Genomic DNA, 24,239 nt, shown 5'->3' on the forward strand with positions numbered 1-24,239 from the left:
GGGTCGATCACAATCTATCGGTTGAGACCTTTTCTGCTGAAAGGCCACTTGTTTGATTTGACGTCATCACAGTCACTCATTTTCGGCCATTTCCAGTACCTACAATCACGTTTTCTGCTCTTCAATAAAAGCCCTATTTTTACTAAGGAGTCAAACAGTTCTTCGCAATCACAATTCATTTTTAAGAGAAACACCTTTTCAAGACCATGATGATAAAGCCTCGGCCTGGCATTTTATACATCTTTACCAGTAGTTCAAGACTAGTTGTTAATACTCTATTATCCAGCACATGTGTAAGACACTCTGAAATGGTCACGGGAGACATGTTAGAGGTGTATTTGCATGGCATTGATTCATTAAATGGACACGAAAACCCAAAAATTCTCTGTCATGATTCAGATCACACAATTTTAAACAACTTTCCAATTTACTTATATTATTAATTCTGCATCATTCTCTTTGTATCCTTTATTGAAGGAGCAACAATGTACTACTGGGAGCTAGCTGAACACATCGGTAAGCCAATGACGAGAGGTATATATGTGCAGCCACCAATCAACAGCTAGTTCCCAGCTCCTGAACCTACTTAGGTATGCTATTGAACAAAGTAAACAAAGCAAATTAGACAATATAAGTAAATTAGAAAGTTGTCTAAAAGTATATGCTCTATCTATCTGAATCATGAATGAACATTTGTGTGCTTCATGTCTCTTTTAAAGCTATTTCCATCACTATTGAATAGTCTGTCTGCAATGGACCGGGCACACATATGTATTGGGGTATTTACATATATATATATATATATATATATATATATATATATATATATATATGTATTGGGGTATTTACATATATATACACATATGTATTGGGGTATTTACATATACAGTATATATACACACATATGTATTGGGGTATTTACATATATATATATATATATATATATTGTGGCCGGATTTTTAGCCGATGGACATTTGGCAGACGGACATTTGGCCGAAACACAAGTGGCTGTCAGATAACAGTCCGGCCACGAGATAGATAGATTTGATAGATAGATACATAGATTAGATAGATAGATCAATAGATGCAATAGATACATTTGATAGATAGATAGATTTGATAGATAGATAGATAGATCATTTCCCAGACAGAGAATTACAAGACGTGCGGTCTGGGACCCATGGTAAGGTTCCCAGAGGCAGTTGCGGCGCCCGAGACTCTGATTAGAACAGAGCACTCTGGAACGCATCTGCCCTCGGCCGAAATCGGAACATTCTTTAGCTTTCTGTCTGTCGGCCAAATGTCCGTCTGACAAATGTCCGTCTGACAAATGTCCTTCTGCATTTTGTCAGAGCACCTATATATATACACATATGTATTGGGGTATTTACATATATATATATATATATATATATATATATATATATATATATATATATATATATATATATATATATATATACACATATATATATACACATATGTATGTATATATATATATATATATATATATATATATATACATATATATATACACATATGTATTGGGGTATTTACATATATATATATATATATATATATATATACACATGTATTGGGGTATTTACATATATATATATATATATATATATATATATATACACATATGTATTGGTATATTTACATATATATATATATATATATATATATATATATATATATATACACATATGTATTGGGGTATTTACATATATATATATATATATATATACATATGTATTGGGGTATTTACATATATATATATATATATATATATATATACACATATGTATTGGGGTATTTACATATATATATATATACACATATGTATTGGGGTATTTACATATATATATATATATACATACACACATATGTATTGGGGTATTTACATATATATATATATATATATATATATACACATACACATATGTATTGGGGTATTTACACACATATATATATATATATATATATATATATATATATATATATATACACATATGTATTGGGGTATTTACATATATATATATATATATACACACATATGTATTGGGGTATTTACACATATATATATATATATATATACACACACATATGTATTGGGGTATTTACACACATATGTATTGGGGTATTTACATATATATATATATATTTTTTAAAACATATAGGATTGGGGATTTCTGTGGGGTTAATAAATAACAGATATTGTTCTTATGTATATAGCATAGTAAATGTATCTTGAGAAAATAATCTCTTAATTATAATTGTTAACTAGAGCCAACATCTGATGTGGATTCTAAGTTAGAGCAAGACAACTAGATTAACTAACTGTATAGAGACATACAACAGAGTTTGTAGCAAAGAATTCCACATAAATTAAATAAATCTTAACTCCCAAAAAAAGTATATATTTCATGTGGTATAGAGACTTATCCTATTAGTTTAAAAAGTTCCATATCATTCATACTTAAGAATTTTAATGGGTTAAACTAGGAACCAACATTCATACTGTAGCATAGGCAGTGAATTTAAAAACACTAGAACCTCGTTTGGGGATAATCACTGATAAACTCAAATAATCAGAAGAATTTAATAAGTATGAGCCTCAAAGGAAGCGTTCTGTGAAACGCGCTTCAGGGGTCCAGCAGGAGCAGCCGTGTCTCTCCTGTCTGTTGTTTTTAATGTGCTAGCCTTGGTTTAAACTAAGAATATACTGATATCTCTTTAAGTTTATATAATATGGTATGGTGCCCACCAGATTAGCTACTAATATTTAAAAGTAATTCAGCCCTCGGATTGTAAGGGCTTAGCTTATGTCTAGTTAGAAGAATTTAATAAGTATGAGCCCACTAGTATAATAACTAGACATAAGCTAAGCCCTTACAATCCGAGGGCTGAATTACTTTTAAATATTAGTAGCTAATCTGGTGGGCACCATACCATATTATATAAACTTAAAGAGATATCAGTATATTCTTAGTTTACCGTAATTTGTGAAACAGCTGACAAGATCGAGGTAAGAGCGTCCTCCAATGTTTGCTTGCTTAAAGCATGAGTGAATTCTTAAATGACAGGCTATTAATCCAAGGACGGCAATAAGGTGAAAAGTAACATATACAACCTCATGTAGGTAAAGATGGTATTGAGCAGCAAAGTCCGGGTATCACAGGCACAAGTTTGAGGCATACAGATTAACTGGCCGGGACCACACCTCCGACATCCAGTCTTACCCAATGTTTTTCGTCTGGTTCCTTGACTCCGTGATTAGCAGGTGGAACTTTAGGACACACTTCAGGGTAGACAAATTTTTCTCGCCTCTGCCAAAATTCCTTCCGGACCTTTCGTCTTGTAACACCGTACCAGGTAGTTATCTTGGCTGCTTGAATTCAAATGACTGTCGACGCGCGTTTCGCCCCACAATACTTTGCGGTCAGGGCCTCGTCAGGACTGTCAGTCAAAGTGATACATTCTATCTTTTATTTGTTGCCTTTGTTGCGGGAGTGGTTAAGGTGTGTGCACACTATCCAATAGAACGAACCTCATTTGTTTAACCACTTTACATCACTATTAGTTCAGTTCCCATTGTCTTATTTGCTAATACAAAAAGATATACTTTTAAAAGGCTAGACGATAGAAGTGTATGCAAACAAAAAATACACCGCAATATAAAAGGGCCAAATGTGCTGAGCCTTCAATAAACTTTACTAATCAACACCCGACATACATTACATAACAAATTTCTAGGTGTTGAAAATTGCTAATACTGGATGTTAAAATATGTCTTTATGTTTAGGCATATACTTGCTTTATGCCAGCCTCCTCAATTTAACATATATTGGGGAGTAATGTCAGATATTGAGTTTGTCTAACTGTCAATATCTTTCGAACAACTTAGCTTCTCATAGACATGTATTACATGTCCATATATTGCTAAATTTACAAAAATGGAATGATATGGAACCCAGATACTATTTTATATGGAAAGATTATGAGAATTTATCAAGGCTATTTTTTACTACCTAGATCAATAGGAACACGTTTCTCTATATAGTAGTTAGCCTAGAAAGGATCTATATTTGATTCTTTCATTTAAGCCAAGAGGGGACACTGTTTTGAGTACATATGTCCATCTTGCTTCCTTATTTAAAAGACATGTGTTGTTGTCTCCTCCTCTGCCACCTATCAGTCCCTGATCAATTCCAACAAATTTTACAGAGACAGTACTGCTGTTATGTGCGTCTCTAAAATGCCTAGCAACGCTCGTATCTCTTTCATAGAGTATATCATCCCTATGCTCCTGTACCCTGTCCTTGAACATACATTTTGTTTTACCAACATAGAACAGGGGACAGGAGCATTGTAAGAGATATACCATCCAACAGTATTGCAGTTTAAAAAACATCTTATCTCAAATTTTTTCTCAGTATTTGCTGAAAACGATTTGCATTTTAGCATGTATGGGCAATACACGCAGTGTCCACAGGGAAAGCTACCCTTAACTTGTTGATATTTGTTTAACCAATTAGATGCTGGATCTGACATCACAAATCTACTTTTGACTAACTTATCTTTTAAGTTAGGAGATTTCTTTGCGGTCAATAGGGGTTTTTTACCCACTTTTTCAGCTATCTTTTCATCAAGGGACAGTAAGTGCAAGTTGCGAGACAAAATGTCTCAAATTTTGCCATTGACAATTGAATGTAGTAATAAACCTTATGTTGCTATCTGTTTTAGCCTGAGTTTTTTTGGAATACAATAGATCATTACGGTTTAGTTTCCTAACTTTATTAAGGGTGTGTTTAATTCATTTGTTAGAATAACCTCTTTCATTAAATTTTTCACACATAATTTGAGCGTGATGTTCAAATTTAGTCTTTGAGGAGCAGTTTCTCTTGAGTCTAAGCAGTTGACCAAAAGGAATGCCTCTTTTTAACGGTTCTGGATGGCTACTGGATGCTTCCAGTAAGCTATTTGTTGCTGTGTCTTTTCGATGGTTTTCAGTAGATATCTTATTGCCCTCTTTCTTGATACAGATATCTAGGAACGGTAATTCCTTGTCACTACAGGCATATGTCAACAAAATATTTCGATCATTCTTGTTTAATGAGTTGATGAACTCATACAGACAGGCCAGGGGGCCATCCCAAAACATTAGGATGTCATCCACATACCTAATCCAAAGGGACACATGGGAGCTGAACACTTCACCAAACCGCTCAAAGATGTCCAGCTCCCATGCCCCCAAATGTAGACAAGCATACGTGGGTGCACATACAGCTCCCATGGCTGTCCCCCTGACCTGTCTGTAAATCGAGCCATCAAATTCAAAAACGTTATTCTCAAGAATGAATCTTAAAAGATTAACAACAGAATTAGTGTGATTGTTACTTTCTAAACCTCTAGATCTCAGGAAATGTTCACTCGCTCCAATCCCAACCTCGTGGGGTATGGACGAGTAAAGACTCTCAACATCTAGAGATACAAGGATAGTTTCTGCAGAGACAGATATGTCATCTATTTTGCGAAGCAGATCTGGGGTATCCTTGATATAGGAAGGGAGTGAGAGGAGAAATGGTCTTAAGAAGAAATCCACATACTGTCCGATGTGTTCACTGATGCCACCTATCCCCGACACAATTGGTCTCCCGGGTGGGTGAGACTTATTTTTATGGATTTTCGGGATGATATAGAAGGTTGACATCACTGGACACACTGGATTCAAAAATTTGAATTCTTCAGGGAAGATTAGACCTTCCATTTTAGCTCCTTGTAGAATATGGTATAGCTTTAATTTCATATGTGGCAAAGGATTTCTTGGAAGTCTTTCATACTGCGTTTTATCCAATAATTGTCTTTTGGCTTCATTAAGATAAAAAGATTCACCTAGCAAGACTAGGTTGCCGCCTTTATCTGCCGGCTTAAACACTATCCCTTTAGCTTGTGTAAGTTCTTTAAGCGCCACTCTTTGACTATGGGTTAAATTATCAGACAAAATCCAATCATTAGGTAACTGTTCAATTTCTCTTTCAACAGTCTTTACAAACAGGGAAACAGCAGGTACCTGTGCAATGGAAGGCATATAAGTGGATTTGGTCTTGAGGTTTGATCTGAATAGTATTTTCAGAACTTGTCAAATTTAACTCATTATCATCTAAAAGGGATTTTAAAGCATGTATTGCTTCTTCATCTTTCTTACTTTCAGAAGTTTGATACATTATATGATGTAAAACTAATTTTCTCGCAAATAGATGTAAATCTTTAATGAAGTCAAATTTGTTCAATTTGTTTGTTGGACTAAAGGAAAGACCTTTCCTTAACTTCAATGTGTGTTAATTTTAAATTAAACGAAGAAAGGTTAATAACCTGTAATTCATCTTTAGACGGGGTTGGGGATAGTAACCCTGATAGGGTCTTCTTCGTGGCCTCCCCCTGTTCCCAGACCTTTGTCTCATATTGCCCCCCCCTCCCTCTCTGACTTTGCTGGGAATATCTTCTATCGCCATATTTTTTATTTCTCCTCCTCTTCCTCCCCTTCGTCTCTTCCTATATTGCCCTGGCCTGCATTCTGTGACCCAAGGCCACCTTCGTTTTTTGAAGATCTTTCTTCACTTTCTAGGTCTGACATATCTGTCCCTGAATCATAGGAACCTCTATCAAATTTGTACACATAAACTTTTTTATTTTGATAATCTTCCTGGTCACGATGTAATTTTCTACATTTCCTTACTTTAATTTCTGCCTGTAGTCTGGATATATGTGTCTTAGTTTCTTCATTTAATTTGTTAAAGTTAGGGTCATGATCAAATTTATTCACTATCTGTAAGGCTGATTCAACATCTTCTTTAATCTTTTTTTAATCTCTTATCATTCCTTTTAATTAGCATCTCAATCATTCCAAGCGCACATGAAGATAATTTTTCATTCCATTCATCTAGAAATTCTAAGCCTCCTTCTTCCTCTCTGGCATTGAAACCTGGGTCTAGGAAAAGTCTCAGTCCTCTTGGGACTATTTTTTTCTCTACATAGTTAGCTAGGCTTGAGTTTTCAGCTCTTACTTTTACATGTTTAACAATGCAATTTTTATATTTTTTGAAAGCATTAAAAACATTAGTTTCTAGTTCACTATTTTCTAAATTGGTATTTGTGAGAGATTCTTTCAACTCAGCCTCCCAGACCTCATCCGAGAGAGTGAATGCCATGTTCTTATGTTGTCAACAATGTCTCAGCCTAGACAAAGAAAAGTAGATCTATACTTTAATAGATAGTATACAAAAAATTACACTTTCTCAATCCCAAAGAACGGAATTTTTGAGAATCCTCTCTTTTATTCCTAAATACAAAATTGTTTATGATTATATAGTAGGGAGAAAAAGGATTGTATCAGACACCTTTATTAAAACTTCAACCACTCCCGCAACAAAGGCAACAAATAAAATATAGAATGTTTCACTTTGACTGACAGTCCTGACGAGGCCCTGACCGCAAAGTATTGTGGGGTGAAACGCGCGTCGACAGAGTCATTTGAATTCAAGCAGCTAAGATAACTACCTGGTACGGTGTTACAAGATGAAAGGTCCGGAAGGAATTTTGGCAGAGGCGAGAAAAATTTGTCTACCCTGAAGTGTGCCCTAAAGTTCCACCTGCTAATCACGGAGTCAAGGAACCAGACGAAAAACATTGGGTAAGACTGGATGTCGGAGGTGTGGTCCCGGCCAGTTAATCTGTATGCCTCAAACTTGTGCCTGTGATACCCGGACTTTGCTGCTCGATACCATCTTTACCTACATGAGGTTGTCTTGTCAGCTGTTTCACAAATTACAGTACCGTATTATCAATGAGCTCACTAGTTGCAATTTATTGAAAAAAGATATTTACATCAGACAAGGTTGCATAAATGGAACGTTGTTTCTTTGGGACATTTTAGTTTCATCAACACATAACTGATGTTTCTCATTGTTGCTTCTATGTTCTATCTAATTTGACATTGTTTTTGTACCCTGTACACATGAGTTTAATCTAATTTTCAGTGCTATAATAGGTTTAGATTTGTCTAGGCCTTCCACTGCAGTGGCATATTTAGGTGAGGTATTCATTTGCATAACCTCTATAGTTTTGATGTTCATTTTGTTTTGCAGCAATAAATATATTGTATATCAAGTGGGCCGATTGCGTTTGAGTGCTGTATTCCCCTACTTTAAACATAGCATCTCATATAGCTCTGCTTTGTGTTTATATATTTTTTCTCTTATAAATATATCTGAATTTATATATATATATATAAATATATATATTTCTTTCATGTAATTAGCAAGAGTCCATGAGCTAGTGACGTATGGGATATACATTCCTACCAGGAGGGGCAAAGTTTCCCAAACCTTAAAATGCCTATAAATACACCCCTCACCACACCCACAATTCAGTTTTACAAACTTTGCCTCCGATGGAGGTGGTGAAGTAAGTTTGTGCTAGATTCTACCGGTTTTCCTCTCAGCGTGCAGTGAATGTCAGAGGGATGTGAGGAGAGTATTGCCTATTTGAATGCAGTGATCTCCTTCTACGGGGTCTATTTCATAGGTTCTCTGTTATCGGTCGTAGAGATTCATCTCTTACCTCCCTTTTCAGATCGACGATATACTCTTATATATACCATTACCTCTGCTGATTCTCGTTTCAGTACTGGTTTGGCTTTCTACAAACATGTAGATGAGTGTCCTGGGGTAAGTAAATCTTATTTTCTGTGACACTCTAAGCTATGGTTGGGCACTTTATTTATAAAGTTCTAAATATATGTATTCAAACATTTATTTGCCTTGACTCAGAATGTTCAACTTTCCTTATTTTTCAGACAGTCAGTTTCATATTTGGGATAAATGCATTTGTTTCAATCATTTTTTCTTACCTTAAAAAATTTGACTTTTTCCCTGTGGGCTGTTAGGCTCGCGGGGGCAGAAAATGCTTCATTTTATTGCGTCATTCTTGGTGCGGACTTTTTTGTCGCAAAATTTTTTTTCTGTTTCCGGCGTCATACGTGTCGCCGGAAGTTGCGTCATTTTTTGACGTTTTTTTTGCGTCAAAAATGTCGGCGTTCCGGATGTGGCGTCATTTTTGGCGCCAAAAGCATTTAGGCGCCAAATAATGTGGGCGTCTTTTTTGGCGCTAAAAAATATGGGCGTCATTTTTGTCTCCACATTATTTGTCTCATTATTTATTGCTTCTGGTTGCTAGAAGCTTGTTCACTGGCATTTTTTTCCCATTCCTGAAACTGTCATTTAAGGAATTTGATCAATTTTGCTTTATATGTTGTTTTTTTCTTTTACATATTGCAAGATGTTCCACGTTGCAACTGAGTCAGAAGATACTTCAGGAAAATCACTGCACAGTGCTGGAGCTACCAAGCTAAGTGTATCTGCTATAAACTTTTGGTATCTGTTTCTCCAGCTGTTATTTGTATTGCATGTCATGTCAAACTTATTAATGCAGATAAAATTTCCTTTAGTACTGTTACATTACCTGTTGCTGTTCCGTCAACATCTAATTTTCAGAGTGTTCCTGATAACATAAGAGATTTTATTTTTTAAATCCATTAAGAAGGCTATGTCTGTTATTTCTCCTTCTAGTATACATAAAAGTCTTTTAAAACTTCTCTTTTTTCAGATGAATTTTTAAATGAACATCATCATTCTGATACTGATAATGGTTCTTCTGGTTCAGAGGTTTCTGTCTCAGAGGTTGATGCTGATAAATCTTTGTATTTGTTCAAGATGGAATTTATTCGTTCTTTACTTAAAGAAGTGTTATTTGCATTAGAAATAGAGGATTCTGGTCCTCTTGATACTAAATGTAAACGTTTAAATAAGGTTTTTAAATCTCCTGTAGTTATTCCAGAAGTGTTTTATCTCCCTGATGCTATTTCTGAAGTAATTTCCAGGGAATGGAATAATTTGGGTAATTTATTTTCTCCTTCTAGACGTTTAAGCAAATTATATCCTGTGCCATCTGACAGATTAGAGTTTTTTGGGACAAAAATCCCTAAGGTTATGGGGCTGTCTCTACTCCTACTAATGTACTACTATTCCTACGTCAGATAGTACTTAATTTAAGGATCCTTTAGATAGGAAAATTGAATCCTTTCTAAGAAAAGCTTCCTTATGTTCAGGTAATCTTCTTAGACCTGCTATATTTTTAGCGGATGTTGCTGCAGCTTCAACTTTTTGGTTAGAAGCTTTAGCGCAACAAGTAACAGATCATAATTTTATAGCATTATTATTATTCTATAACATGCTAATAATTTTATTGGTGATACCATCTTTTGATATCATTAGAGTTGATGTCAGGTATATGTCTCTAGCTATTTTAGCTAGAAAAGCTTTATGGATTAAACTTGGAATGCTGACATGTCTTCTAAGTCAACTTTGCTTTCCCTTTCTTTCCAGGGTAAATAATCATTTTCGTTCCTTTCCTCGCAACAAGGAACAAAAGCCTGATCCTTCATCCTCAGGAGCGGTATCAGTTTGGAAACTATTTCCAGTTTGGAATATATCCAAGCCTTATAGAAACCTATAGCCAGCTCCTAAGTACCTATGAAGGTGCGGCCCTTATTCCAGCTCAGCTGGTATGGGGCAGATTACGTTTTCTTCAAAGAAATTTGGATCAATTCCGTTCTTAATCTCTGGTTTCAGAAACATTGTTTCAGAAAGGTACAGAATTGGCTTCAAGTTAAGGCCTCCTGCTAAGAGATTCTTTTCTTTCCCGTGTCCCAGTTAACACAGCAAAGGCTCAGCATTTCTGAAATGTGTTTCAGATCTAGAGTTGGCTGGAGTATTTATGCCAGTTCCAGTTCTGGAACAGGGGCTGGGGTTTTATTTTATCTCTTCATTGTACCAAAGAAGGTCAATTCCTTCAGACCAGTTCCGGATCTATCATTATTGAATCGTTATGTTAGGATACCAACATTCAAGATTGTTACTGTAGGACTATCCTGCCTTTTGTTTAGCAAAGGCATTATATGTCTACAATAGATTTACACAATGTGTATCTGCATATTCCGATTCATCCAGATCACTTTTAGTGTCTGAGATTCTCTTTTTAGACAAGCATTACCAGTTTTGTGGCTCTACCGTTTGGCCTAGCCTCAGTTCCAAGAATTTTTTTCAAAGGTTCTCGGTGCCCTTCTTTCTGTAATCAGAGAATAGGGTTTTGGTATTTCCTTATTTGGACGATATCTTGGTACTTGCTCAGTCTTCTCATTTTCGAAGAATCTCATACAAATCGACTTGTGTTGTTTCTTCAAGTTCATGGTTGGAGGATCAATTTACCAATCAGTTCATTGATTCCTCAGACAAGGGTAACCTTTTTAGGTTTCTAGATAAATTCAGTGTCTATGACTCTGTCCTTGTCAGACAGGAGAAGTTTAACATTGATATCAGCTTGTCAAAACCTTCAGTCACAATCATTCCCTTTGGTAGCCTTATGCATGGAAATATTGGGTCTTAGGACTGCCGCATCAGATGCGATCTCCTTTGCTCGTTTTCACATGCGACCTCTTCAGCTCTGTATGCTGAACCAATGGTGCAGGGATTACTCAAAGATATCTCAATTAATATCTTTAAACCGATTTTACGACACTCTCTGACATGGTGGACAGATCACCATTGTTTAGTTCAGGGGGCTTCTTTGTTCGTCTGACCAGGACTATAATCTCAACAGATGCAAGTCTTACAGGTTGGGGAGCTGTGTGGGGGTATCTGACGGCACAAGGGGTTTGGGAATCTCAGGAGGTGAGATTTCCGATCAATATTTTGGAACTCCGTGCAATTTTCAGAGCTCTTCAGTCTTGGCCTCTTCTGAAGAGAGAGTTGTTCATTTTTTTTTCAGATAGACAATGTCACAACTGTGGCATACATCAATCATCAAGGAGGGACTCACAGTCCTCTGGCTATGAAAGAAGTATCTCGAATTTTGGTTTGGGCGGAATCCAGCTCCTGTCTAATCTCTGCGGTTCATATCCCAGGTATGGACAATTGGAAAGCGGATTATCTCAGTCGCCAAACGTTGCATCCGGGCGAATGGTCTCTTCACCCAGAGGTATTTCTTCAGATTGTTCAAATGTGGGAACTTCCAGAAATAGATCTGATGGCTTCTCATCTAAACAAGAAACTTCCCAGGTATCTGTCCAGATACCGGGATCCTCAGGCGGAGGCAGTGGATGCATTATCTCTTCCTTGGAAGTATCATCCTGCCTATATCTTTCCGCCTCTAGTTCTTCTTCCAAGAGTAATCTCCAAGATTCTGAAGGAATGCTCGTTTGTTCTGCTGGTAGCTCCGGCATGGCCTCACAGGTTTTGGTATGCGGATCTTGTCCGGATGGCCTCTTGCCAACCGTGGACTCTTCCGTTAAGACCAGACCTTTTGTCTCAAGGTCCTTTTTTCCATCAGGATCTGAAATCCTTAAAGGTATGGAGATTGATCGCTTGATTCTTGGTCAAAGAGGTTTCTCTGACTCTGTGATTAATACTATGTTACAGGCTCGTAAATCTGTATCCAGAGAGATATATTATAGAGTCTGGAAGACTTGTATTTCTTGGTGTCTTTCTCATCATTTTTCTTGGCATTCTTTTAGAATACCGAGAATATTACAGTTTCTTCAGGATGGTTTAGATAAGGGTTTGTCCGCAAGTTCCTTGAAAGGTCAAATCTCTGCTCTTTCTGTTCTTTTTCACAGAAAGATTGCTATTCTTCCTGATATTCATTGTTTTGTACAAGCTTTGGTTCGTATAAAGCCTGTCATTAAGTTAATTTCTCCTCCTTGGAGTTTGAATTTGGTTCTGGGGGCTTTTCAAGCTCCTCCATTTGAACCTATGCATTCATTGGATATTAAATTACTTTCTTGGAAAGTTTTGTTCCTTTTGGCCATCTCTTCTGCCAGAAGAGTTTCTGAATTATCTGCTCTTTCTTGTGAGTCTCCTTTTCTGATTTTTCATCAGGATAAGGCGGTGTTGCGAACTTCTTTTGAATTTTTACCTAAGTTGTGAATTCCAACAACATTAGTAGAGACATTGTGGTTCCTTCATTATGTCCTAATCCTAAGAATTCTACGGAGAAATCGTTGCATTCTTTGGATGTTATTAGAGCTTTGAAATATTATGTTGAAGCTACTAAGTCTTTCCGAAAGACTTCTAGTTTATTTGTTATCTTTTCCGGTTTTAGAAAGGCCAGAAAACTTCTGCCATTTCTTTGGCATCTTGGTTGAAATCTTTAATTCATCTTGCCTATGTTGAGTCGGGTAAGACTCCGCCTCATAGGATTACAGCTCATTCTACTAGGTCAGTTTCTACTTCCTGGGCGTTTAGGAATGAAGCTTCGGTTGATCAGATTTGCAAAGCGGCAACTTGGTCCTCTTTGCATACTTTTACCAAATTCTACCATTTTGTTGTATTTTCTTCTTCTGAAGCAGTTTTTGGTAGAAAAGTACTTCAGGCAGCGGTTTCAGTTTGAATCTTCTGCTTATGTTTTTCATTAAACTTTATTTTGGGTGTGGATTATTTTCAGCAGGAATTGGCTGTCTTTATTTTATCCCTCCCTCTCTAGTGACTCTTGTGTGGAAAGATCCACATCTTGGGTAGTCATTATCCCATACGTCACTAGCTCATGGACTCTTGCTAATTACATGAAAGAAAACATAATTTATGTAAGAACTTACCTGATAAATTCATTTCTTTCATATTAGCAAGAGTCCATGAGGCCCGCCCTTTTTTGTGGTGGTTATGATTTTTTTGTATAAAGCACAATTATTCCAATTCCTTATTTTATATGCTTTCGCACTTTTTTCTTATCACCCCACTTCTTGGCTATTCGTTAAACTGAATTGTGGGTGTGGTGAGGGGTGTATTTATAGGCATTTTAAGGTTTGGGAAACTTTGCCCCTCCTGGTAGGAATGTATATCCCATACGTCACTAGCTCATGGACTCTTGCTAATATGAAAGAAATGAATTTATCAGGTAAGTTCTTACATAAATTATGTTATATATATATACACACATATGTATTGGGGTATTTACATATATACACACACATATGTATTGGGGTATTTACATATATACACACACATATGTATTGGGGTATTTACATATATACACACACATATGTATTGGGGTATTTACATATATACACACACATATGTATTGGGGTATTTACATATATACACACACATATGTATTGGGGTATTTACATATATACACACACATATGTATTGGGGTATTTACATATATATACACACACATATGTATTGGGGTATTTACATATATATACACACACATATGTATTGGGGTATTTACATATATATACACACACATATGTATTGGGGTATTTATATATATATATATATATATATATATATACACACATATGTATTGGGGTATTTACATATATATATATATATATATATATATATATATATATATATATATATATATATATATACACACATATGTATTGGGGTATTTATATACACACACATATGTATTGGGGTATTTACATATATACACACACATATGTATTGGGGTATTTACATATATACACACACATATGTATTGGGGTATTTACATATATATACACACATGTATTGGGGTATTTACATATATATATATATATATATATATATATATATATATATATATACACACATATGTATTGGGGTATTTACATATATATACACACATATGTATTGGGGTATTTACATATATATATATATATATATATATACACACACCCATATGTATTGGGGTATTTACATATATATATATACACACATATGTATTGGGGTATTTACATATATACACACACATATGTATTGGGGTATTTACATATATACACACACATATGTATTGGGGTATTTACATATATACACACACATATGTATTGGGGTATTTACATATATACACACACATATGTATTGGGGTATTTACATATATATACACACATATGTATTGGGGTATTTACATATATATACACACACATATGTATTGGGGTATTTACATATATACACACACATATGTATTGGGGTATTTACATATATATATACACACATATGTATTGGGGTATTTACATATATATACACACACATATGTATTGGGGTATTTACATATATATATATATATATATATATATATATATATATATACACACATATGTATTGGGGTATTTACATATATATATATATATATATACACACATATGTATTGGGGTATTTATATACACACACATATGTATTGGGGTATTTACATATATACACACACATATGTATTGGGGTATTTACATATATACACACACATATGTATTGGGGTATTTACATATATATACACACATGTATTGGGGTATTTACATATATATATATATATATATATATATATATATATATATATACACACATATGTATTGGGGTATTTACATATATATATATATATATATATATATATATATATATATATATATATATATATATATATATATATATATATATATATATATATACACACACCCATATGTATTGGGGTATTTACATATATATATATATATATATATATATACACACACCCATATGTATTGGGGTATTTACATATATATATACACACATATGTATTGGGGTATTTACATATATACACACACATATGTATTGGGGTATTTACATATATATACACACATATGTATTGGGGTATTTACATATATATACACACATGTATTGGGGTATTTACATATATATATATATATATATACACACATATGTATTGGGGTATTTACATATATATACACACATGTATTGGGGTATTTACATATATATATATATATATATATATACACACATATGTATTGGGGTATTTACATATATATATATATATATATATATATATATATATATATATACACACACCCATATGTATTGGGGTATTTACATATATATATATATATATATATATATATATATATATATATACACACACACCCATATGTATTGGGGTATTTACATATATATATACACACATATGTATTGGGGTATTTACATATATACACACACATATGTATTGGGGTATTTACATATATATACACACATATGTATTGGGGTATTTACATATATATACACACACACCCATATGTATTGGGGTATTTACATATATATATACACACATATGTATTGGGGTATTTACATATATATACACACACACCCATATGTATTGGGGTATTTACATATATATATACACACATATGTATTGGGGTATTTACATATATACACACACATATGTATTGGGGTATTTACATATATATATGTGTATTGGGTATGTGATATTCTGTACAACTAAGGAGATCTGCAGGAAAAGGGAGCTCAGGTCCCCAACCTCTAGTAATCTCTTTCTGTTAATGTCTAATTTACACTCACACAGTTGTTATTGTCACTAACAGTACTTGCGTCTTCATAACCAGACTTTCAAACTGGATTGTGCAATTGTGAGTTCAATAAGGAATTCTTTTTTCTTTTGCTGTTCATTTCCATTCTCACCACTGCTATACAATCTTAAAGGGATATAAAACACAATGTTTTTCTTTTGCTGTTCATTTCCATTCTCACCACTGCTATACAATCTTAAAGGGATATGAAACACAATGTTTTTCTTTTGCTGTTCATTTCCATTCTCACCACTGCTATACAATCTTAAAGGGATATGAAACACAATGTTTTTCTTTTATGATTCAGATAGAGCAGCAATTTTAAGCATCTTTACTCCTATTATCAATTTCTCTTTGTTTCTCGGCTTAGGAGCCAGCCCATTTTTCATTCAGCACCCTGGTAGCGCTTGCTGATTGGTGGCTACATTTAGTAACAAACTAGTCAATGAGCAATTGTGCTTACTATGCCTATCGTTCCTACAGACAATTGGAATTCACATGGTTAAGCAGTGGTGAGGATGGTTTTGTATTGGTTAATCTCTCACATATAAATGAGCATTTCCCCTCCTCTGTGAACAAAGGGGTTAATTCAAGAGCACTTTACTGTAACCTTAAGAGGTGTGAAAGAGCTGTTGTATGCGTCAGTTTCTTCACCACTAAGGCCTTTTTGGGAACTTTTCTGTTTAAAAGGCATTTGCTGCTGGATGCTTTAAGGGACGCAACCATTTTGCATTGTAAACACTTTTTTTAAAAATGCCGACCAATTCAGCCGGAAAGTAAAAAAATATTTCAGGAGCAAATCGCTAATAGATTTTTATTGACCACTAAATGTATTGCTAAATTGACTAACACAGTCTTTCAGAGGGCTGGATGATCTAAAACTCTCTGGTCTGAGGAGATTATCTAAGTCTTGTCAGTACTGCACGGTCCCTGAAATAATGCTCCGAAACTAAGCGCAAAGATTACGTACGATTCCTTTCTATACTAGCGAGGTTTTTATCATCAGTCCCACAGTCTTAAATATTGATCTTATAAATACTTCTTACAGTCTTAAAGCATATTTATCTTTGCAAACTTTTTCAACATTTTATCTGATGCCAAAATATCACATTCATAAATATTCCCTATGTAAAGAACCTTAAGATGTTCTTTGTTTAATGTTTGCAGCAACAGTTTAGAAAGTAAAACGTACATTTTTTGCAATTACAGTCCAAGAATAAAGTGGTTGTGCAGGTGAACAATGAACAAAGTAAAAATTGCATCAGTAACAGAGGTCTGAATGTATTTGCAGTGGAAGTTCCACCACAGTCATCAGTGGTAAGTGAACATATTTTTGGATTTTTATATTTGCACTATTTGATAACAATGATGTGTCCCATTGTTTTATAGTTTAGTAACCGAAGAAAAACAAAATTTGAACCACTTGAAAAAATGACATATACATATTATTAGGACTATGGGCCCCATTTATTAATGGCCGGGCAGGCAAGGTTCGCTGCCATGAACCTGTCTGTGTGGTCTTGCGCATTTAACATTGCGCAAGCCGCTGTTTGTGGAAATCCTCCCCCTACTTGCATGCAGCCAATCGTGAGCAAGCAAGGACGGGATGTTTTTACACCGCCACACTTAAGACCACAGCTACTTAACTAGCGTTTCAGGCTCACTCTGCGAGCCTGAAATGCTAAGGCCATGAAGCTGCTTTCACACTGCCTGACACCTACACAACTCACATTGTCTATAACAAATGCATGCTGTGTAATTTGTGTTGTCTGTCACGCACCGTCAGATGTATTTAAGGAATCTGATACATACTTTGTCACATGGACACACACACTGCCTGACACCTACACAACTCACATTGCCTATAACAAATGCATGCTGTGTAATTTGTGTTGTCTGTCACGCACCGTCGGATGTATTTAAGGAATCTGATACATACTTTGTCACATGGACACACACACTGCCTGACACCTACACAACTCACATTGCTTATAACAAATGCATGCTGTGTAATTTGTGTTGTCTGTCACGCACCGTCAGATGTATTTAAGGAATCTGATACATACTTTGTCACATGGACACACACACTGCCTGACACCTACACAACTCTCATTGCCTATAACAAATGCATGCTGTGTAATTTGTGTTGTCTGTCACGCACCGTCAGATGTATTTAAGGAATCTGATACATACTTTGTCACATGGACACACACACTGCCTGACACCTACACAACTCTCATTGCCTATAACAAATGCATGCTGTGTAATTTGTGTTGTCTGTCATGCACCGTCAGATTTATTTAAGGAATCTGATACATACTTTGTCACATGGACACACACACTGCCTGACACCTACACAACTCACATTGTCTATAACAAATGCATGCTGTGTAATTTGTGTTGTCTGTCACGCACCGTCGGATGTATTTAAGGAATCTGATACATACTTTGTCACATGGACACACACACTGCCTGACACCTACACAACTCTCATTGCCTATAACAAATGCATGCTGTGTAATTTGTGTTGTCTGTCACGCACCGTCGGATGTATTTAAGGAATCTGATACATACTTTGTCACATGGACACACACACTGCCTGACACCTACACAACTCACATTGCTTATAACAAATGCATGCTGTGTAATTTGTGTTGTCTGTCACGCACCGTCGGATGTATTTAAGGAATCTGATACATACTTTGTCACATGGACACACACACTGCCTGACACCTACACAACTCACATTGCTTATAACAAATGCATGCTGTGTAATTTGTGTTGTCTGTCACGCACCGTCGGATGTATTTAAGGAATCTGATACATACTTTGTCACATGGACACACACACTGCCTGACACCTACACAACTCTCATTGCCTATAACAAATGCATGCTGTGTAATTTGTGTTGTCTGTCACGCACCGTCGGATGTATTTAAGGAATCTAATACATACTTTGTTACATGGACACACACACTGCCTGACACCTACACAACTCACATTGCCTATAACAAATGCATGCTGTGTAATTTGTGTTGTCTGTCACGCACCGTCGGATGTATTTAAGGAATCTAATACATACTTTGTTACATGGACACACACACTGCCTGACACCTACACAACTCTCATTGCCTATAACAAATGCATGCTGTGTAATTTGTGTTGTCTGTCACGCACCGTCGGATGTATTTAAGGAATCTAATACATACTTTGTTACATGGACACACACACTGCCTGACACCTACACAACTCACATTGCCTATAACAAATGCATGCTGTGTAATTTGTGTTGTCTGTCACGCACCGTCGGATGTATTTAAGGAATCTGATACATACTTTGTCACATGGACACACACACTGCCTGACACCTACACAACTCACATTGCCTATAACAAATGCATGCTGTGTAATTTGTGTTGTCTGTCACGCACCGTCGGATGTATTTAAGGAATCTGATACATACTTTGTCACATGGACACACACACTGCCTGACACCTACACAACTCACATTGCCTATAACAAATGCATGCTGTGTAATTTGTGTTGTCTGTCATGCACCGTCAGATTTATTTAAGGAATCTGATACATACTTTGTCACATGGACACCTACACAACTCTCATTGCCTATAACAAATGCATGCTGTGTAATTTGTGTTGTCTGTCACGCACCGTCGGATGTATTTAAGGAATCTGATACATACTTTGTCACATGGACACCTACACAACTCTCATTGCCTATAACAAATGCATGCTGTGTAATTTGTGTTGTCTGTCACGCACCGTCGGATGTATTTAAGGAATCTGATACATACTTTGTCACATGGACACCTACACAACTCTCATTGCCTATAACAAATGCATGCTGTGTAATTTGTGTTGTCTGTCACGCACCGTCGGATGTATTTAAGGAATCTGATACATACTTTGTCACATGGACACCTACACAACTCTCATTGCCTATAACAAATGCATGCTGTGTAATTTGTGTTGTCTGTCACGCACCGTCGGATGTATTTAAGGAATCTGATACATACTTTGTCACATGGACACACACACTGCCTGACACCTACACAACTCACATTGCCTATAACAAATGCATGCTGTGTAATTTGTGTTGTCTGTCACGCACCGTCGGATGTATTTAAGGAATCTGATACATACTTTGTCACATGGACACACACACTGCCTGACACCTACACAACTCTCATTGCCTATAACAAATGCATGCTGTGTAATTTGTGTTGTCTGTCACGCACCGTCGGATGTATTTAAGGAATCTGATACATACTTTGTCACATGGACACACACACTGCCTGACACCTACACAACTCACATTGCCTATAACAAATGCATGCTGTGTAATTTGTGTTGTCTGTCACGCACCGTCGGATGTATTTAAGGAATCTGATACATACTTTGTTACATGGACACACACACTGCCTGACACCTACACAACTCACATTGCCTATAACAAATGCATGCTGTGTAATTTGTGTTGTCTGTCACGCACCGTCGGATGTATTTAAGGAATCTGATACATACTTTGTTACATGGACACACACACTGCCTGACACCTACACAACTCTCATTGCCTATAACAAATGCATGCTGTGTAATTTGTGTTGTCTGTCACGCACCGTCGGATGTATTTAAGGAATCTAATACATACTTTGTTACATGGACACACACACTGCCTGACACCTACACAACTCTCATTGCCTATAACAAATGCATGCTGTGTAATTTGTGTTGTCTGTCACGCACCGTCGGATGTATTTAAGGAATCTAATACATACTTTGTTACATGGACACACACACTGCCTGACACCTACACAACTCACATTGCCTATAACAAATGCATGCTGTGTAATTTGTGTTGTCTGTCACGCACCGTCGGATGTATTTAAGGAATCTAATACATACTTTGTCACATGGACACACACACTGCCTGACACCTACACAACTCACATTGCCTATAACAAATGCATGCTGTGTAATTTGTGTTGTCTGTCACGCACCGTCGGATGTATTTAAGGAATCTGATACATACTTTGTTACATGGGCACACACACTGCCTGACACCTACACAACTCACATTGCCTATAGCAAATGCATGCTGTGTAATTTGTGTTGTCTGTCACGCACCGTCGGATGTATTTAAGGAATCTGATACATACTTTGTTACATGGGCACACACACTGCCTGACACCTACACAACTCACATTGCCTATAACAAATGCATGCTGTGTAATTTGTGTTGTCTGTCACGCACCGTCGGATGTATTTAAGGAATCTAATACATACTTTGTCACATGGACACACACACTGCCTGACACCTACACAACTCACATTGCCTATAACAAATGCATGCTGTGTAATTTGTGTTGTCTGTCACGCACCGTCGGATGTATTTAAGGAATCTAATACATACTTTGTCACATGGACACACACACTGCCTGACACCTACACAACTCACATTGCCTATAACAAATGCATGCTGTGTAATTTGTGTTGTCTGTCACGCACCGTCGGATGTATTTAAGGAATCTAATACATACTTTGTTACATGGACACACACACTGCCTGACACCTACACAACTCACATTGCCTATAACAAATGCATGCTGTGTAATTTGTGTTGTCTGTCACGCACCGTCGGATGTATTTAAGGAATCTGATACATACTTTGTCACATGGACACACACACTGCCTGACACCTACACAACTCACATTGCCTATAACAAATGCATGCTGTGTAATTTGTGTTGTCTGTCACGCACCGTCGGATGTATTTAAGGAATCTGATACATAATTTGTTACATGGACACACACACTGCCTGACACCTACACAACTCACATTGCTTATAACAAATGCATGCTGTGTAATTTGTGTTGTCTGTCACGCACCGTCGGATGTATTTAAGGAATCTGATACATACTTTGTCACATGGACACACACACTGCCTGACACCTACACAACTCACATTGCCTATAACAAATGCATGCTGTGTAATTTGTGTTGTCTGTCACGCACCGTCAGATGTATTTAAGGAATCTGATACCTACTTTGTCACATGGACACACACACTGCCTGACACCTACACAACTCACATTGCCTATAACAAATGCATGCTGTGTAATTTGTGTTGTCTGTCACGCACCGTCGGATGTATTTAAGGAATCTGATACATACTTTGTTACATGGGCACACACACTGCCTGACACCTACACAACTCACATTGCCTATAACAAATGCATGCTGTGTAATTTGTGTTGTCTGTCACGCACCGTCGGATGTATTTAAGGAATCTGATACATACTTTGTCACATGGACATACACACTGCCTGACACCTACACAACTCACATTGCCTATAACAAATGCATGCTGTGTAATTTGTGTTGTCTGTCACGCACCGTCGGATGTATTTAAGGAATCTGATACATACTTTGTCACATGGACACACACTCTGCCTGACACCTACACAACTCTCATTGCCTATAACAAATGCATGCTGTGTAATTTGTGTTGTCTGTCACGCACCGTCAGATGTATTTAAGGAATCTGATACATACTTTGTCACATGGACACACACACTGCCTGACACCTACACAACTCTCATTGCCTATAACAAATGCATGCTGTGTAATTTGTGTTGTCTGTCACGCACCGTCGGATGTATTTAAGGAATCTGATACATACTTTGTCACATGGACACACACACTGCCTGACACCTACACAACTCTCATTGCCTATAACAAATGCATGCTGTGTAATTTGTGTTGTCTGTCACGCACCGTCGGATGTATTTAAGGAATCTGATACATACTTTGTTACATGGACACACACACTGCCTGACACCTACACAACTCTCATTGCCTATAACAAATGCATGCTGTGTAATTTGTGTTGTCTGTCACGCACCGTCGGATGTATTTAAGGAATCTGATACATACTTTGTCACATGGACACACACACCAACACGCGCTGAAACATCTAGAAACACAATCCTATTATTTTTTATATACAGTACTTACTTAATTGAGACATATTTAAAGTTTTACAAAAAGGCTGGGAGGCAGAAGAGATCACTTGTGGCCTGGCCGGATGGGAATAAAATATTGCTTCTGGCTTGGATTGGTGGCGATATTGTGTAATTGTGCTTATTTATTTACATACAGGTTTGCCAGCATGTCTTGCCATTGAATGATCGTCAGGAATGGATGTACAGCTGCGTACAGAGCATTGTGTCATAACTGAAAAGGATACACAATATACAACTGTTTTGGATCCTCTTTTCATTCAAAGTTTTTTAATCTACAGATCACTTTGTATTTTTTTCTACTGTGTTTTATAATGTAAATTAAATACAATTATAATTACCAAATTCATTTGTACACAAAAAAAGTTTTGACAAGTCAGTAACTGAGTTGTTTTTGTGTATTCTTTAGATATTTAGAGAGTTCTAAAAGCTGAAAACAAGATAATGAAGGAACAAAATATGTTGTTTTGATACTGCAGGGGTGCTGTACTGTTCAGACTAGAGACAGTTAAAACATTTTCCTTGCCTGAAAATGTAATATATTGCAAAGAAGCTTCCAAAGCAGATATAAGAACGCATTATGTTTTCTTAACAAGTAGGGGTTGGGGATTCATTATTAAGAGGACACAGAGGGTAATTTGTTACTCTGATTGTAACAGGCAATGAGTTTGCTGTCTCCCTGGTGCTGGAGTTTGGAATGTTGCTTTATTAGTGGACAGATTATTGCGAGGGGCTGGAGATACTT

At 36.3% G+C, this 24,239-nt stretch overlaps 1 protein-coding gene across 1 annotated transcript in view; it reads left to right on the plus strand.

Moving 5' to 3' along the window:
- The window catches only part of EFCAB7 (EF-hand calcium binding domain 7), a 182,108-nt gene extending 158,231 nt beyond the window's left edge, over window positions 1–23,877 (plus strand). The window contains 2 exon segments of the mRNA XM_053693673.1: window positions 17,663–17,770; window positions 23,634–23,877. Of these exon segments, the coding sequence (XP_053549648.1) occupies window positions 17,663–17,770; window positions 23,634–23,708 (183 nt within the window). The 3' untranslated portion in view covers window positions 23,709–23,877.
- The last annotated feature ends 362 nt before the right edge of the window (window positions 23,878–24,239 follow it).

This window comes from Bombina bombina, chromosome 10 (genome assembly GCF_027579735.1).
Source record: "Bombina bombina isolate aBomBom1 chromosome 10, aBomBom1.pri, whole genome shotgun sequence".
In the NCBI taxonomy this organism is placed as follows: Eukaryota; Metazoa; Chordata; class Amphibia; order Anura; family Bombinatoridae; genus Bombina; species Bombina bombina.